This window comes from Pteropus medius, unplaced genomic scaffold (assembly GCF_902729225.1).
Source record: "Pteropus medius unplaced genomic scaffold, Ma_sr-lr_union100, whole genome shotgun sequence".
Classification (NCBI taxonomy): Eukaryota; Metazoa; Chordata; class Mammalia; order Chiroptera; family Pteropodidae; genus Pteropus; species Pteropus medius.
In genome coordinates, this window is record NW_024343733.1 from 7,181,115 (window position 1) to 7,198,798 (window position 17,684).

Here is a 17,684-nt window from a genome sequence, read left to right on the forward strand (position 1 = left end):
GGTGTTTGGGGGCAGTGTTCGAGGCTGAGAGGTTAGCCTGATGAGAGAGTGCGGCCAGTGTGCGGAGGAATGGCGTACAGGGTAAGGTGGGTAGTGTGGGGACTGGCACTGTGGGGCTGGGAGCTGGGCCAGATCTTAGAGCCCTGTGTGCCAGGTTAACGCCCTGACTTGACCGGGAAGACAGTGAATTGGGTGAGGCCTAGTCAGCTCTGTGACAGACACCCTGGAGGCCATCGTTTTCATCCTCTTTGTCATCAGGGAGGCCCAAGAGGACCTGGGTGCTGTGAGGCTTGAGGGGGCGGAAATGAAGCAGATGAGTGATGTGAACAGTGTGCTGATTGTCAGCCTAGGACTTGTGAAATGTCACTGGTTTGGTCTTTACTTAGCTGTAGTCTTGTTACTTAATTTCTGGAGACCTCTTCGTGCTGCCTGGGCTTCTATGGCCCTGTGACATTCTAGGGAGGTGTAGGGTTCTGTGGCCCCTTTGGGTCAGGTCTGAGGCTCTTGGAAGAAAAGGAGCTGGGCTGCTGGTGTGCGTTCTGGGACCGGCTGCTGAAAGCCGATGGGGTTTTCCCTGTCAGATGGTCGAGGTTAAGTGCTCATCCCTAAGGAGAGCACACTCTTTCTGATGTCTGTGTCCTTCCCGTTTTTATCATCGAAAGTGTGAATGCCAATCACTTTCTTGTGAGATCTGCTAGGAGCCACTGTGGGCTTCCAGGGACTTCCAGCAGGGTGCATGCTGCCTTCCTGTGCCCTGTGTGATTGGCCTATTTTCGGAGTGTGTTGCCTTTCCTGGCATCAAGGCTGTGTCTGCCTTCAGCGGGGCAGCCGGTGTTGAGGCTGGGGCTCCCATGCTGCGGAGGGTCTGTGCTTCGCTGTGTTTTCAGGCCCTGCTGGGCCCCAAAGGCCCCCTCATGTTTTCTTGTCCACACCTGTCCTTGGGTCCTCTGTCTCTTCCCCAGTGGACTTTGTCATTTATTTGTATCTGGGGCACTTTTTGTTACTTTGGGTTTCTTTCCACAGGTGCTCTTCAGGGCTTCAAGACTTGTAGATTACCCTAGGCTCGGCCCCTTGCCAGGTCTAATGGGGCAGCTGACCAAGGGCAGTTAACACAGGGCTGGCTTGGCCCCATATCACCTCTCGGCCCCCCCAGGAGGAGTGTGTGACATGTGGGGTCTCTCTGAGTTGTCATGTGGCCCAGGGAACCTTGAACTGAAGAAGGGCTGTCTGGTAGAAGTAGCCTTGGGACAAGGACCCATCATCTGTCCTGGAGTCTGATGCTCACTGCATAGGTGGGCAAGGATAGCTGAATGATGACGTAATGAAGCCAGGTGTGGGGCTGGTGGATTGGCCACTATAGGTGAGGGAGGATGCGGGGTTGGAGCTTGGCTCAGGGACCCAGCCCTTGATACCCACCCAGTGTCTCCTCTGGGCCTTGGATAGGCAGGGCCAGGCCCACCTTACCCGGGTGGCAGCAGCTACAGGGATGTGGGCTCCGAGTCAGGTACTCCCAAGGGGGCAACTTTGCCCCCGCTATCCAGAGTCTGTCCATAGTCCCCTTCACTTCTTCCAGCTGAGGCCTCCACACTGGGGCAGCTTCTTTCCTCTGGCTGCCTGGACTTTGTTTTATTGTGACTTTCCCTATAGAAGAGATGAATCGTAGACACATTATAGAAACACTGGAAAATAGAGGATCCCATCGTAACTGTTCTTAGCATTTGGAAGTATTTATTCCTATTCTCCCACTGTTTAATATTTTGTCTTTTTTTTAAAAAAATAGTCACATAACAAAAGAATAATGTGAATACCACCCAGCTGAAGAAGTACATGGGGTTTTAATTTCAGAAGTAATCAGTGTCTGCCACAAAACTGTCTAAACATCACAGAGTATAAACAAACCTTCCTCTTATCTGTAGCCTTCTGCCTAGATATTGCCTCTGTGTGGGGGTCGGTTTGCTGGCTCAGAAGCTGGAGTTCCATTGTGCAGCCCCCTTATTTGGGTTAATTGCTGTATCCTGGGGGCCTCCAGGTCAGCACCAGCGCCTTTGCCTTTTTCCTCCAGCTGTGAGGGATTGGACGGTCAGAGACTTTTCCAGTTTGTGTCACCCAGCCTCAGAAGTTCTTCGTATCAGCCACTTATTCATTATTACTACTTATTTATTTTACTTCTTCCAGAAACTGGACGGGCGGTCCCTGATCAAGCTGAACTTTGCAACGAACAGCGAAGGTAAGGCATCTCTTTTACAGCTGACTCAAAGACTGGCCTGCAGAACCCTGATACTGCCTCCCCCACATTCTCTTCAGAACCAGTCATTCCTTTCTGATGAGGCTGGATACTTGCTTTTACTTTCTCAAGGTTGCAACAGAATTTTTTCTTAAAAGTCCAGGTAGTTTTTAAAGGTAAGAGTGAGGGGCAAAACCTTGGGTTTTAGGCTCTTCTTCCTACAAAAGCAGTTGAGCCTGTGTGCCTCTGGTGGCCTTTGTGGGCACAGGTGGGCCCTGGTGGCTTTGGCCTGATCATGACTGAAGGTAGAAGCTGCGCAGGCTGAGGCCCAGGGCAGGCAGCTGGGTGGGGTGGCAGTCTGACAGATTTGTTGGCAGTTCTAGGGTGGGGCTGCTTACCACTGGTCGTAAAGTCCCAGGCCTGCCTGGGGGTCCTCCTACTGAATGGCCCTACATGTCCTCTCACTGGCCAGACGCCCTAGCTGAGGCAACCCTTGAGGGCACTGACCTTGTTGTTGGTGCTTTGTGGATTGGCACAGTTCTCTTGGTCTGCGTAGATGCCATTGTTGAGGCTAGTGTCTGTGCTCACTGGGCATGCGCATTCTGGAAAGATGCTGAAGCACCTGCGGCCAGGGCCTACCTGATATTTGGGTTTGACCCCAGAGTCTGGCCCACAATAAGTGCTGGTTCAGTGATGAGTGAGTGGGCCTCAGTGAAACAGAAGCACAGTAATTCAGAGACAGTCCCTGGGGGTCAGGGAGCTCCACCCTGGTGGCCTAGTGTTGTGGACCTCCTTGCTCAGAGATCAACTGATTTAGGGAGGCCCACAGTGTATCTCGTTCAGCAAATATTTACTGAATGTGCTTGCCATGTGCAGAGAGCCGAGTAGGCCAGCTCTCTCCTGGAATGAAAGCTTACATTATGGTGAAGGAGGAAACTGGAAAACAAACCATAGTAGTGTGTCAGATGCTACTTCTGCCAGGGACAGAAGTAAAGCAGAGTAAGGGTCGTAGGGAGACTCATGGAGAGGATTTGAGTGGAAATCTGACGAGAAGGAGAGAGGGAGCTCTGTGCGAATATGGGGAAGAGCTCTCCAGGCAGAGAGCATAGTCAGTACAAAGGCCCTGGGGCATGTCTGGGCACAGCCAGGAGTCCAGTGTTGCTGGAACAGTGTGAGCGAGGGGTGGAAGCAGGGGCTGCTGCTGGCGTGGTAAGGGGTGGGGACCAGATGCTGAACAGTCCTGCAGGGCCCGGGGGCCCACAGGAGGACTCAGATTCGAGCCAGAGGAGAAATGATATCTGTCCTAACTTTTACCTCTTACCAAGTTTGAGCTAGCAGTCACTTTTTTTTCTGCTTTGTTTTTAACTGAAAATTTCAGACACGTGAGAATAGAAAGAATTAGTGCAGCATGAGTTCTCATCTGTTCGCAGCCTGTCATGTTTTATCTGTGCTCCCCCTCTGTACCTGCTTAGGTGATCTTGGAGCAAATTCCAGACATCGTATCATTTGGTCCTTAAATACTTCATTGTGTATCCCTAAAAGATAAAGACTAAACAAATAATAGTGACAATACTACTATCACACGTAAAAAATTAACAGGAATTCCTTAGTATCATCAAATATCCAGCTAGTGGTCAGATTTTTAGAATGCTCTCCTAATTATTTTTATATAGTTTTCAAATTGGAATTTTTAAAAGGTCCACACAAATATATGTGGTTGGTGTCTCTAAGTCTCTTAATCTATCTCCCCCTTTTTCTGCACTTTATTTGTTGGGACTTATTTGAATAGGCTCCTGGCTTCCTGTGAGGAGTTTGGGAGGGAGCAGGGAGCAGCAGGAGTTTGTTGCAGTAATCCATGTGACAAGGTGAGGGACGTGTCAGGGTCCGAGGTGAAGGAAGAGGCCAGGGCAGTGGTTGTCAGCGACAGGCTGGGGGCTGATGGAACAGATGCCTCTGAGGAAGGGCATGTGGGGTTGGGTCTTGCAGAACGAATAGGAGTTTCCTAGTGGTATTAGAAGAGGGGGCTTGAGCAGCCAGCTGGCTGTCCCTCAGGGCCCCTGCTCTGGGTGTGCTGATGCGGGGTTCGGCCTCCTCCGTTTAGCTGACCTCGGGCCTTTCTCTGACTGGCCTCTGTGTGTGCCTTCTCGCTAGGGAAGTATCACTGCCCAGTGCTCTTTACCGTGTTCACCAACAACACCCACATCGTAGCCGTCAGGCCCACCGGCAATGTCTATGCCTATGAGGTAGGTTCTCAGGAACAGTGTGGTGTCTAGGCTCTTCATGTGTGTGCTCTGAGGTATCCAAGGCCAGGCACCGGTCACAGCCTGTCCGTGTGGAGCCAATATTCTGAGAGCCACCAGCACAGTCCAGAGAAGGCGGAGCCTTCCTGCGGCCTCCAGACCTGAAACCCAAGCAGTTCTTTTGTCCCCAGGGGTCCTCCCCACTGTCATCGTTAGCAAAGACTCCTACTTCCCCAGCCCTGGGAGGGAACCCGTGCTCTGAGGGCAAGCCCCAGGACTTCGAGGGGAGTGCTGAGTCCCCCAGTTCCTGACAGAGTCCCCAGGAGGAGTGGATGCAGGCTGGTGGTGGGTGTGGGGAAGAGGAGGCCCCGGTTTTCACAGCAGTCCTCCTGTTCTTGGCGTGCTGGCGGAGGCTATGGACAGCAGGGACGTGGGTGCCACATTTGGGGGAAGCCCTTCGCAAGCTGTTTTCGTTCCTGTCCGGGGCTGTGGGTAGCAAGGCGTGGGTAGCCAGTGCTGCCCTAGGTGCTCTGGGCTTGCCTGGAGGATGCATGGGTTGGGGGCTGGCAGAAGTGGGTGGCCGCGTTGAGCCTGTTCGCTGATATGTAAGACGTGTTACGAGTGTGTCCTGTGAGGAGCCTTGTCCGGAGGGCTGAATTGGAGTCTTTGTGGCTCAGCAAGTTCTACCCTCAGTGGCTGGGCCATCATTGTAAGCTGTGGTGGGTACATGGTTGTCCCATCCTTTTCCTTTTCCTTGTCCTTGTCCTTGTCCTTTTCCTTTTCCTTTTCCTCTTCCTCACTGCTGGAATGGTACTGTCATCTGGGCAGGCCGTGGAGCAGCTAAATATCAAGGCCAAGAACTTCCGAGACCTGCTGACTGATGAGCCCTTTTCTCGGCAGGACATCATCACTCTCCAGGTGAGTATCCCTTCCCACTGTTGTTTTTTGGGGGACTACCCTGAGAACCTGGGCATGGCTCCCCTCTGGCAACCTCACCTCTCCACCCAGGCCCAGTGGCCTCCTCTTTGCCACCTGCCTGGTTGCGGTTCCCCAGCTGCTGCTGGCACTGCCCCACCTCCTGCCTTCCCTATGCTCGGTCACGTGGGCTTTCGCATGTGCCAGTTCCTCAGTCTGTCTCTCACACCTGCCCCTTCAGTGACTCTGCCCACTTTGTCAGGGCCCCTCATCTCTGCCCCTGGCACCATCTCGACATACAAGTGGCCCCTTCGTAGGCCTCGCTCTCCTGCCCCGCTGAGAGCAGAGGCTGGTGTGTGATCTGCACCCCAGCATTGGGCACAGGGCACCCCTGTGGGTGTCAGAACCCTGGGTGCGTTAATGAAAGACATGGACTTAGAAAATCTGGGGCTAAACTAGATAGGGCTGTTCTCTTCTGTGGCTTGTCCTATTCTAATTGGAGGTCAGTACATGGTCCCTCCAAAGGGGTGGGCTTGCTGTTCCCAGGGCCTGAGCACTGTGGGGTCTGTGTCTCGCAGTCAGGCTGAAGAGAATGTGAGGCGGTATGTGGGAGGCCTGGAGGTGGGCACCTCATGTCTGCCCACGTACCCTCAAGAAGACTCCATCTATCCTGTGGCTGCCTGACAGCAAGGGATGCTTGTCAGCTTTGTGTGAGAGAGAAGCGGATGCAGTTTGGTGAGCAGCTGATCATTTGTGTACCTGTACCTATCACACCTCTGCCCTGGGGCAGAGAACTCTCCTAACCTCTGGTGCTCCTGTTCCCTGTTTGGCCCCCAGACCTCTGAGCAGCTGCAGGCCTCCCCTCCTGGCCCAAGGACCCTCATGCCACCAGCTCATCCTCTGCCTCCTGGGGCAGCCATGTGTCCACAGCCCAGGACCCAGCTGTAATGCTGGGCTCACCCAGCTATGTGTGTTCTTTTTGCTACAGGACCCCACCAATTTGGACAAATTCAACGTCTCCAACTTCTTTCATGTTAAGAATAACATGAAAATGACAGACCCAGGTACATATAGTCAGGGCTGGTCCGGGTGCCAGGTGTTGGGGGAAGTAGGTCATTGTCTCTGTGTGAAGCCCCCACCTTCCTGGGGCCAGAGCCTCACTCAGGCCTAGACAGGCTTGGAATTTCCTGAGCTCATTTTTACCTCCTGTGCTGAGGTTGGCAGGACCACCCTGGCCCACACCTGCCTGATGTGGTGGGTGCCAGCTGGGCCTTCATGCCTTGGTGCCCACAGCTTCATGTGAGGGGGCATGGCCTCTGTTTTTCCACTCAAGACTTGGTTCCTTGCCCAGGCCCTCAAGTGCCTGGATGGGGCCCTGTTGTCACTCCTTAGAAATCGTCTCTGTTTCCACTACAGGAGCAGGCAGTTAGGTGGGGTGGGGTGGTGAGTGTGGGTACTGCTCAGCTAGCCTGTCAACACCACTGGGGTCATGTGGTGCAGGGCTGTTTCTGAGTGTTGTTGGGGCCAAGGCTGAGTGGGGAACAGATAACGGAAGCTGACTCCAGTGGGAGCCGTGGCAGGTAGACTGCTCCCTTTCGGGGCTGTTCCCTCACTCTCTCCCTCCACACGTGCCTCCTTGAGTTTGTAGCACCTATGAAGGTGTCACTGTGATGGAGGCTTGGTCAGTGTCCTTGTCCTAGGGCTTCTGCTTTTGTGGCCGGCTTTGGCCTCTTGTCCCCATCACACACATCTGGGGACAATTCCTGGGGTTCAGCTGCTCAGGGCCACCATGCTGTTTTGTAGATGAAGAAAAGGCCAAACAAGATCCATCTTATTATTTGAAAAATACAAATGCTGAGACCAGAGAGACGCTGCAGGAACTCTACAAGGAGTTCAAAGGGGATGAGGTCCTGGCGGCCACCATGAAAGTCCCAGAGAAGAAGAAGGTGGACAAACTGAATGCCGTGAGTAGGCAGAGGGCTCAGAGGGCTACACAGCTGCCAGCTCAGCCACCCTGCCAGTGAAAGCCCCTTGGAGTGGTTCTGGGATACATTTGGAGGGGAAGCGGCTGGGACCCCCAGAGCTGAGGTGTCCCTGGGGGCCCAGAGGATGGCTGCACTGAGGAGGCTGGGGGTGACAGACAGGTGTGCTGGGGGCTACACAGGGAAGGTGGCCCCCAGCCATGAAGGGTCTGCATTGTGCTCTGGCCCAAGCTGGGCAGCCCAGATCAGACAGACTAGGTGGACAGCTGCCTACTGGCTCTGGTGGTACCATATGACACAGTAGCCTGAGGCATTCGGGTCTGTGGGTGGCAGGGAGGGGATGTCCCTTGAGGTACAGAGTCACACCTACAGAGCTGGTTACTTGGTGCCTAGAGCAAACCCAGGGAGAGATGGCGGGGGCATTTTAAGGGTGTTGTGGTGCTAAGGGTAGGGAACAAGTGCTGCTGGGGTCTGCTCGGTACCTGCCCCTCCTGGCCAGTCACATTCGCTTCTCAAAGCACCCAGTAGTTGGCCCCAGGGCCCTTAGTTGGCAGTGATAGCTCCCTGGCCTGTTGGTTTCCAAAGCTGCTTTTCCCCCGTCTTCAGGCAGGGCTTAGTGACCTGGGGCTGTGGGGTTGGGGGTAGGGCTCCCTCCTTAAAGAAGTATTGAGGAAAATTTTCAAATGTAAGAAAAAGTTTGTTGTTCATAATCCCACTCCTAACACAGTAAGTAGCTCTTCGCATTTTGGTATGCTTCCTACTTATGGGGAGAAATCTCTCTTAGTTTTTCTCTCTGCCTAGCATAAAAAAAATATTGGGGCTTATGTTTTCCTGATTAAAATATGTGTTTATTGTAGAAACTTAAAACCTTTTAAAAGGAACTAGAGTCCCTTGCCCCTTGGGCCCTTAGAGAGGCCAATGAGGGCCTAACTGTCCTGTCCCCTGGGAGGTTCCTAGTGGTGTCTGTGGGTGGAGGCCAGGGACTCCTTCCTGGAGGAGAGGTGCCCAGGAGGGCCTGAGCACTGGGGACAGATGGCTTCCGCGTCCCAGGCCCGCTGGTCCCCTAAGGCACCACTGATGTGCCGATGTGGTTTTCTTGGCAGGCTCACTATTCCACCGGGAAGGTTAGCGCCTCCTTCACCTCCACAGCCATGGTTCCAGAGACCACACACGAAGCAGGTAGCTGTCTTTGCTTCTCCATCACCAGCGGTGCTGCTTAGTAGTGGCTGGGGAAGGGCGCCCTGCCTCTCTGCCTCCTCATCACTTCGTCATGTCTGGGCTTTGCATCCTCTTAGGCAGCTCCAGAGCTGTGGTGGTGGTTGAGGGGAACAGGCCCTTTTGAAACTGTGTGTGTGTCTGGGATGGGGGAGGCTATAGTGAGCACTAGGCCTTTCTCCTGCTGTGTCCTGCCTGCTAGGGCTCTTCCATCTTGGCCTCTGCCCAGGCTACCCACCGGCTTCTTAGCCCTCCCCCAAGGCTGCCTTTTGTATTTTTGGCTCGTCAGAAACCTCATGCCCTGAGCCCTTGACCCTCCGCTCCCACCCTTCCTCTTTCCCCTCCCACGTGGGTCCAGGCTTTTCCAGCATCCCCCTATTAACTGCTGAGCCCTTCCTTGCCCCATGCTCCTGTGCTCAGCCAGGCAGGCCTTTTGCCTCTCCCTGGAGCTGGGCCGTGTTCCAGGCTTTTGTGCCTGGCATGCAGTATGGCTGCCACCATGTTGGGGCAGGCACATAGCTTAGGCCTCTGCTTGCAGCTGCCATTGACGAGGACGTGCTGCGCTACCAGTTTGTGAAGAAGAAAGGCTACGTGCGGCTGCACACCAACAGGGGCGACCTTAACCTGGAGCTGCACTGCGACATGGTGGGTGTGGCAGCTGTCTCCTCCCCCTGCTTGGGGTTGTTTCTGGGGTCCTAAACATGAGCTGCACTTCGGATGTGCTCAGTAGAAAATTCTGTCTTCTAGGTGTCATGTCCCCACTTCCCTCCCTAAGGTCCACGTGGTGGACCTTGTTGGCCATACATTAGCTCCCTTTGCCTGAGGCTGGGCGGGGGGACACACGCGGCACACAAGGACTCGGGCTCCCCCTGCCACTCTGCTCAAGTACCTCGTAGCTCTGGGGCTTGGTGGCTGCAAGTGTCCTGTTGTTTAGGGTCATGGGTCTTCCCTCACCGTGTCCAGGCTGGGCAGCTGACCCTCCTATTGCATGATCAGGGTTTGGGTGGCATTTGTGGCCCTCCCATTGGCTTACATGCCTCACAGAAGTATCTGGGCTATTTTGCAGACACCAAGAACCTGTGAAAACTTCATCAAGCTCTGCAAGAAGCAGTATTATGATGGCACTATCTTCCACAGATCCATCAGGAACTTTGTGGTGAGTGATGTGGGTCAGCACTGGCTACACAGGGCCAGGTCAGTCCTGGAGGTGACTCCTTTTGTAGCCAGGAGCCCCTTCTCCTCAGGGGCAGAGACCACCAAGGCTCATGTCTTTAGTCCCTGGCTCGGTCGCATGGGGCGGGGCTTATATAGAAAGGTGGCCTGGGAGGGCCTCAGTCCTCAGAATTCCTTGAGCCCATGTGGCAGGTGGGGAATTGCTTCTGTCACTGGGCAGTGCGTGGTGGATATGCTGTGAGGGCCGAGCAGAGCTGTGGAGTCACGGGGAATGCCTTGCTTACTGGCTTTTGTTCTTGCAGATCCAAGGCGGTGACCCTACTGGCACAGGCACAGGTACATATTGGTGCTGGGGCTCCCTGGGCAGCTTCGGCTGCCCTGTTGGCTGCGAGTGGGTAGGTGGGTGAGGGCCATGCCAAGCTCCAGACGTGGAATTCAACAGACCAGCCACCAATGAGCTGTTCGACCGCAGGCGTGTCCATTTTCTTGTTTTGAGCTGGTCGTAGGGCATACTGATAGATGGAAGTGGGAGCATGTTGCCTCCTCCACAGGCCTCTGGGGCACCCACCTTTGTCAGCAGACCAAGGGAGGCTGCCGGGAGCACACAGGGAGGTTTCGCCCCACCTCAGATGTCAAGCTGCCCTCCTGCCTCTCAAAGTCCCCCTCAGCCTGTCAGTTGGTTGAGCTCGGGCCCACAACCTCACCTGTGTGGTCTGAGTGATGTGTGGCCTTTACCCTTTACTCCCTGTCCTCGAGGGACAGCCCCATTCAGGGGCTCTGAGGGGCCCGGGGGCTGTTGATGAGGATTTCTTAGGGTCAGGGCTGCCCTCCAAGGTGCTTCTGCCCAAGACAGTACCCCAGCAATGCCCAGTGCCCCTTGGGACTCAGCACAGATTTCTGGAGCTGAGCTGTGTCCTGCTGGCTGCAGTTGGCTAGTACCCAGTCATTCTTGCTGCCAGCCGTGCTCCTTTCTCTTCCAGGTGGGGAGTCGTACTGGGGAAAACCCTTCAAAGATGAGTTCCGGCCCAACCTCTCGCACACAGGCCGGGGCATCCTCAGCATGGCCAACTCGGGGCCCAACACCAACAAGTCTCAGTTGTGAGTTGCCGGGTGGCTACAGGCTGGCCCTAGGGAGGAAGCCCGGGGCTCCGCAGGTTCACCCTCATCCTTGCCCCGAAGGTCATGCTCGACCTGAATCTGGTCCAGGTGTGCAGCACCCCCTGGGGTGATGGCGGATTCACACACTCACACAATACAGCCCAGACCTGCCCGAGTGCAGGCATGTGCACCTACACGCAGAGCAAGTCAGCAGGCAGCATTGTGCCTTGGGGCATGTGCCTGTGAAGGAGCACATGTTGAGAGTTCCCAAGAGATCCAGAAAGGCCTCCTGGAAAAGGTGCCGCGGAAAGCAGATGTGGGTGTGGCCACGGGTGCCCGGACTGGGGAGAGGCAGGGAGGGGTAGCTACACAGGAGGGGCTGGAATCGAGGACCGGCTTGAGCAACCTTTGGATGTGGTGCGTTTGGAAATGGGAGGACTTGGTGAGAAGTTGAGGATTCTGCCTTGGACAATTAATGCCGCACCCAACTTGGTGTTAGTGGGTGTGGATAAGCTGGAAGGAAGTACAGATGTGGGCATCGCTGTGTCTGGATGTAAAGATGGAGGGGGAGAGGCCCATCAGGAGCAAGTGTGGGGAGAGGAGCGGCTGGACCCAGTCTGGCAGAAGCGGAGGGTGTCTGTGAGTCTGCGAGACAAGAGTATTTTCCAAAGGAGCCACAGGCCGTGGACCAGGGCAGGGCAGGAGAGATTGGTTTGGGCAATGCGGAGGCTGGTGATGGAGGCCGGTGAGAGTGGTTTGCAGTGGAGGCTTTCTTAGGATTCACCTACAGAACCATCTGGGTTGAAGGAATTTGCGGCGGGGCGGGAGGGTCCATCTAGTTGGAGCTGTTTCTCAGTCAGCTCTAGTCATCCTTCTCTAGGAGCTTTATGATTTCATCTAAGTTTCCTTATTTACAGTTTTTTAAAAATCCTCAATTCCTACTTGTACTTTTGTGAACTCTTTAATCTTTGCCCACTTTTTGTTGGGTGGTTTGTATCTTTCTTGCTAAGAGCTCTTTAGACAAGTCACCTGTATTCCAAATATTTTTTCCAGATATTTTTTTTTTATCGGAACGATACCACATAATATTCTAAAATACATATTCCAGTATGTATCTCTCTAGATTTCATTGCACTTAAGGAGGTCTTCCCTTCCTCAATTGTATGTGGGGTCTCCTGGAATTTTTGGAAGGCTTTAATTTTGTGGAAGTGGGAAGGTTTTATTTTTGTATTACTTATTTATACATTATATTTGTATACAGATGTGAACAAAGCCTTTCTATTTCCTTCTATTATCCTAGCATCACTCAGATCTCTCCTTTTCCCAGTTTAATTGCAGCCTTGCCGTTGACTAACGTGGAGTGCGATTACCTATCCAAGCTCTTACCTGTCAAGTGTGACTGGTTGGCCCAGGCCTCACAGGCACAGGTGGAGCAGGAAGGGGCTGGGACCACTTGGGACTCGGGCCTCTCCCATGGGGAGCCCCCACAAGATGGAACATTGCCCTTTTATACTCCCATGGTTCCTTAGCTTAGAAGTGACTAATTCCAGAGGATTTTTCCATAAACCCTGTACATCCTTAATAAGAGCCCTCCTGCTGAGAGCGCCCTCCAGAGGAGACGTCCTCACATGCTCCACGAGAGGCTCCTGGCTTCCTGGCTCCTTTCCTCTTCAGTTGTATACTACATTTCTGTGTAAATCAGTATCTTATTCTGGACTTTATTCTGTTCACTGCTGTTTGTTATTCCTGCACCAATATTACACCTGTTTGATTATGTTGGCTCTCTCTGTAGGAAGTCGTGTAGGCAGGTCCATTCTTACTGTTTTCACATTATTTTTTGGCTTTACTTAGTTGTTTATTCTCTAATATGAACTTTAAGATCACTTTATCTAGAGCTTTGAAAATTCTGTTTGGAGTCTAACTGGAATGATGTAATGTCTATTTTGGAAGAATAGATGTATGACATCTTCCATCTAAGAATTTGGCTTGACTTTCCCTGTAGATATGTTTTATGTCTTCTAGTGTGACTTTATAATTTTCTTCACGTGGGTCCCCTGCCTTCCCAGATAAACCTACTCCTTAAGGATTTTATAACTTGAGATATTTGTGTAAATGGAATTTTCTTCTGATTCTATTGCTTAGGTAGAGAACACCTATTTATGTTTAGCCACTTTATGAAATCCTCCTATAATTCAAATAGTTTCTATTAAGCGTGTTTTGGGTTCTCTAGATACTCACATTTGTTAGCACAATGTGGTATCCTCTCTGATTTTCTAGTGTGAACACCAGTCACCTCTCTGTCAGGCCTGCGAGAGAGGATGTGGGTGTCCTGCTAAGTGATGTGTTGTTTTGCCATCTGATTAAATTTGTCGTTGAGCCAGCTTTTCTAGGAGAAGTTGCGGAATTTCCAGATGCTATTCTCCTAAACATGTATTACTTTTCCTCTTGGAATTTGTGGATGTAACCACTGGGTTGACCAGCCTTTCTGTCACTGTTTTGTCCTGGAATAAACCCAGGCTGGTTCTTGCTGTGCTGTGGTTTCCACTGGATACTGTTTTCGACTGTGTGCCACTCTCTCCACATGGCAGCCCGGTCTGGTCTGGTCAGGGCCGGGTGTGAGCGGGGTGCAGCCCACGTACTGTGAGCCAGCTGTGACTTTATGGCCTGGGGTAGTTTAACTTATGCTGGAGTCAGCTGCTTGTTAAGTTAGTTGGTCAAGGACAGATTGCAAATCATTCAGGCTGATCCTTTAGTCAGATTTCATTTCATGAGCCAACTCAGCACTTTCTGTTTTGCCACAATTTAGTTCATCCTTCTCTAGATTTCCAGACTTGTGTCCCTGGCATCTCATCTCTGTGCTCACATCTCCTTTCTTATCTCTCAACACATCTATGCTCCTTTATTCCTTAGTGGTTTGTGAAGGGCTCGTCCGTCTTTACTTTCTAATATTTTGTTTCCATCTTTAACTTCTTCCTGGTTTCTTTTCTCTTTCTCTCCTTTCTTTCATGTCTTATTCTCTGCCATTAAGGACGTCCGAGCCTGTACACAGGGAAGGTGTGCGTTTCCCTTCTCACTGCTTGCTGGTCCTTGGTAGTTTCCATTTCTTCTTAGTTCAAAGAACTAATTTTAGACATTTAACTTTCTGTCATGTCTTTGTTTTCTTTCATTTTTCTATTTCCTGCCTTTTTCTTCAGGACTATTTTCTTTTAAGCTTCCTTAACTGTGTTAGAAATTAGCAACACATACCTGCTTGGTGGCCACAGTTCAGGTGTGCACAGGTGCAGGTTTTCATGGCTGTGGAGACTTGTCCACTGGCCTCATCTGGTGGGACCTGGCGGGCTCGGGAGGAGAGCCATCTCTTGATGAACGTGGTGATGCGCGTTGATAAAGCTCAGGGATAGAGACCTCCATCCCTCACTGGCTGCGGGTTGTCAAGATATGGGAGACATTGCACTGTGTCACAACAGGGCTGCCCTGCCGTTTTCTGGGAAATGGCTTCATGCATGGTAACTGACCCTGGAACGGTTTTTGCCTTCATCTCCTGTCTTCTCTATCCTTTTATTTTTAGCCTTTCAGATTCTCGAAGTTTTGGGGCTGTCTTTTTAATGGCACACAGCTAGATTTTGGTTTAGTTCAACCTGACAATCTTGTGCATACTTAACTTTCTAGTCAGTATACTGCTACTATCTTAATTTGTGCTTTCCGAGTTCCCTTTTAAAATATTTTTTGTTTCCTCCTTTCCTCTTTGTTCCAGTTTGGAAGTTGGAAGTTTCACTTTTGGCCTTAAGTACATCTACTTAAAGTCTGAAGTTACTAGTTCAGATCTCTGCCTCTCTCCCAGACAAGACCCCTCGTCACCCCCAACCATCCACACATTAGTGTAGTCAGGGATTTTAATTCCACTTTTTTATACCAAATCAGAAGTGAAAACTCTCTAGGTCAGTGTTCCTGCCCGGGTGTCCCTGCCTCCTTTCACGTGTTCAGAGTCCTTGGTATTTTAGTCGGTCTCTCAATAGGATGGGTGCTTGTCTTCTACTTGCGCCCACTCCAGAGCAGCCTGTGCCTCAAGGCTTGACACAGTGTCTGCCTGACAGGAAGTTAGCAGCAGCCATGCCCTGGGCCTTCTTCTGGGGGCCAGAGGCCCAGGTCCCCTGGGCAGCTTTGGCTGACAGCCTGTCCTTGACAGGCAGGGCATGGGGGACCAGCACATGAGCGAGTAGTTTCCCAGAGCAGGCTCGGGGCGGGGGGTATGCATGTGGGTTTGTGGCCTTGAGGGCCAAGGCCAGCCAGGCCAGCGAGCTCTCATGCTCTTCCTGACCCTCGTGTCCTCCTCCCCAGCTTTATCACCTTTCGCTCCTGCGCTTACCTCGACAAGAAGCACACCATCTTCGGGCGGTAAGAGAACCTGCTGCGTGAGGTCTGGGGTGTTGGCGAGTGTGGGCTCCTTCCTCTCACTGCCTTTTCCCAGGCCTGGACCTGCGCTACTCTGCCCTCGTGACTGGCCCTACCCGTAGTCGTGGCTGTGCAGAAGTGGGGACTTGGGGCTTCCCTGTTGAGTGGAGGGGAGGCCAACTCCAGCCCCGCCTGTTGGCTGTCCTGCCCAGAGCTACCTCTCGGGCTCTCCTTAGGATGGGCCCGGATCACGCATCTAGGCCACCTCCTGTCGTTCTCTTTATCCTCTCATCCAGGGGTCAGCAGACTTTTCCTGTGAAGGCCCAGGTGGCATTTCCAGCTTTGTGGCTTCATGGTCTCTATCACACTCCTCAGTTGGTTGTAGCGCCAGAGCAGCCACAGGCGTGTGGGGGCAGTGGGTGCACTGTGTTCTCCCATAAAACTTTACTGAGAGCCAGGCGGCTGGCTAGAATCGCTTGGGCCCCTCCCCTCCCGGCCCTGCAGTCTTTCTGCCTCCCGTCTGTCTGCGCCCTTCACCCTCGCACCCCGTGTGGGGCCTTCCTGGGCCCGCAGCCCGGGCCTGTTCTTAGCCTTGCTTCTTGGCGTGCCGTGGGGACTTGGCCTTTGGGGTGCCTCGGGCTGGGCACATTCAGAGGCGCCCCTTGTCTCTCTGCTGCAGGGTTGTTGGGGGCTTTGACACACTGACAGCCATGGAGAATGTGGAGAGTGACCCCAAAACCGACCGCCCTAAGGTTTGTGTCCCAGAACATGGGCTGCTCTTCTGGCTTGGCACTGGGTGGGGCCTGCTGCCTCTGCCGCCATGCTCACTCGCCTGCCCCCTGCTGTAGGAGGAGATTCGCATCGACTCCACCACGGTGTTTGTGGACCCCTATGAGGAAGCCGATGCTCAGGTGAGGGGGTTGCGGCTGCCACCTGGGAAGGGGCTTGGGGGAGTCCCACCCAGCTCCAGGGGCTGTGGGACAGCACTGCTCTGCTCCACCACAGATCGCTGAGGAGCGGAAGAAGACGCAGCTTGAGGTGGTGGCCCCTGAGAGCACAGCGAAGAAAAGCCAGCCCAAGTCAGGGAGCCTGGGCCCCCCAACATACCGCCAGGGTGTGGGCAAGTACATCAACCCGGCAGCCACGTAAGTGGGGTGGGGGCTGGCGTCTGTTTCCATAACATGCCCCACGTGCTTACGGACGCCCACAGGTCGGAGCCTGCTCATGGCAAGGGGAAGCAATGAGTACCAGGGTTGAGCTGTGTGCATGTGCTGGGGGAGGGGTCTCAGTGCAGGCTGAAGTGAGACTTGGGGTGAGGGTTGCGTGTGTAGACACACATGGCTCCCAGCTTGGGGCCTGGTACCCCATGGCAGCTGGAGTCTGGCTCTTCTTCCCAGGAAACGTGTAGCAGAGGAAGAACCATCAACCAGTGCGGCTGTCCCCGTGGCCAAGAAAAAGCCCAGCCGAGGTTTTGGGGACTTCAGCTCATGGTAGCAGCAGGCCTGCTGCTCTGGACACTGGTAGGGATGCCAGGGTGGTACTTGTGTCCACACCTCTGAATTTTCTGCCCTCATAACGCCTGCCCTTTGGGCTGTGACTCAGTGAAGCTCTTGCTTGTTACCTGGGTCCTCTTTCTTGGCTCCGGGAGCCCATGCCTCCTCATCTCTCACCCGGTACAGAATGGCCGGGCCCCGTTTCTAGGCCTGGGCCCAGCCAGAGCCCACGTCTTGGACCACCAGGCACGGGAGATCTTTCTTGTTAGATTGTCAGACCCCAGACCTTCCTATCTGGAGACTAGGGGTGGGGCACCAAGGTCGGGTTTTGACAGACCTCAGGGGTTTGAGGACCCTGGATAGAACCTTTATGTTTATTTCCAAAAACCTTTTCTGCTGCATTTTGCTTGGGTTCACTGAATCCAGCCTACCCATCAAGGACCATGGGCGGTCACAGCCATGCCCACTGCATGCCTGCTTTGGCCAGCCTGGATCTGGGTTCTACCCCAGGACTGCCTACCTTTCTTTCTCAGGATGGTGATGAGACCACATGTGGGTGAAGCCAGCTGGCTCCTGCTCTCCTGATGGGACGTGCAGAAGGCCCCGGCGAGCTGGCGTGTCCCCCTTGTCCCCACCCTTGTGCTCAGACACTACCCTCAGCCCCAGCTCTTGGCGGTCTTTCAGGCCAGCCGCACCAGCATTCCTAAAAGATCCCTATTTTTCTATAAATGTCTTTTAAAAACCTACTCTTGCCTGCCTGTCCTTGTTTTCCATTCATTCTGCAGCCCATGCCAGCTCGGCTTCCCTTCTCAACCGTAACACCACTACCTCAGCTTTCCCAAAGTGCCTTGGCAGAAGCGTGAGGACAGCCGTATCCTCCCAGGACTTCCATCTCCTCCAGCCCGGGGGCGCTGAAAGGGTTACTGCCCACCCCTGACACCCTCCCTCAGTG

General features: G+C 53.3%; 1 protein-coding gene across 3 annotated transcripts in view; it reads left to right on the forward strand.

Annotated features, from left to right (window-relative positions):
* Positions 1–17,684, forward strand: part of PPIL2 (peptidylprolyl isomerase like 2) — a 30,223-nt gene that overhangs the window by 8,541 nt on the left and 3,998 nt on the right. For 2 of the 3 annotated variants that reach the window (XR_005654005.1, XM_039868432.1), the window contains exons 6-20: positions 2,176–2,227; positions 4,376–4,467; positions 5,293–5,382; positions 6,368–6,443; positions 7,183–7,343; positions 8,465–8,540; positions 9,115–9,221; positions 9,643–9,732; positions 10,052–10,085; positions 10,730–10,847; positions 15,186–15,242; positions 15,919–15,991; positions 16,088–16,150; positions 16,245–16,384; positions 16,637–16,759. Coding sequence is in view for 2 of the 3 variants with exons in the window: in XM_039868432.1 (XP_039724366.1) it covers positions 2,176–2,227; positions 4,376–4,467; positions 5,293–5,382; positions 6,368–6,443; positions 7,183–7,343; positions 8,465–8,540; positions 9,115–9,221; positions 9,643–9,732; positions 10,052–10,085; positions 10,730–10,847; positions 15,186–15,242; positions 15,919–15,991; positions 16,088–16,150; positions 16,245–16,384; positions 16,637–16,733 (1,326 nt within the window). In the remaining variant the exon portion in view is untranslated. Of the gene's footprint in view, positions 1–2,175; positions 2,228–4,375; positions 4,468–5,292; positions 5,383–6,367; positions 6,444–7,182; positions 7,344–8,464; positions 8,541–9,114; positions 9,222–9,642; positions 9,733–10,051; positions 10,086–10,729; positions 10,848–15,185; positions 15,243–15,918; positions 15,992–16,087; positions 16,151–16,244; positions 16,385–16,636; positions 16,760–17,265; positions 17,479–17,684 lie in introns of those variants that run through there. The other variant, XM_039868431.1, reaches the window with a different exon arrangement.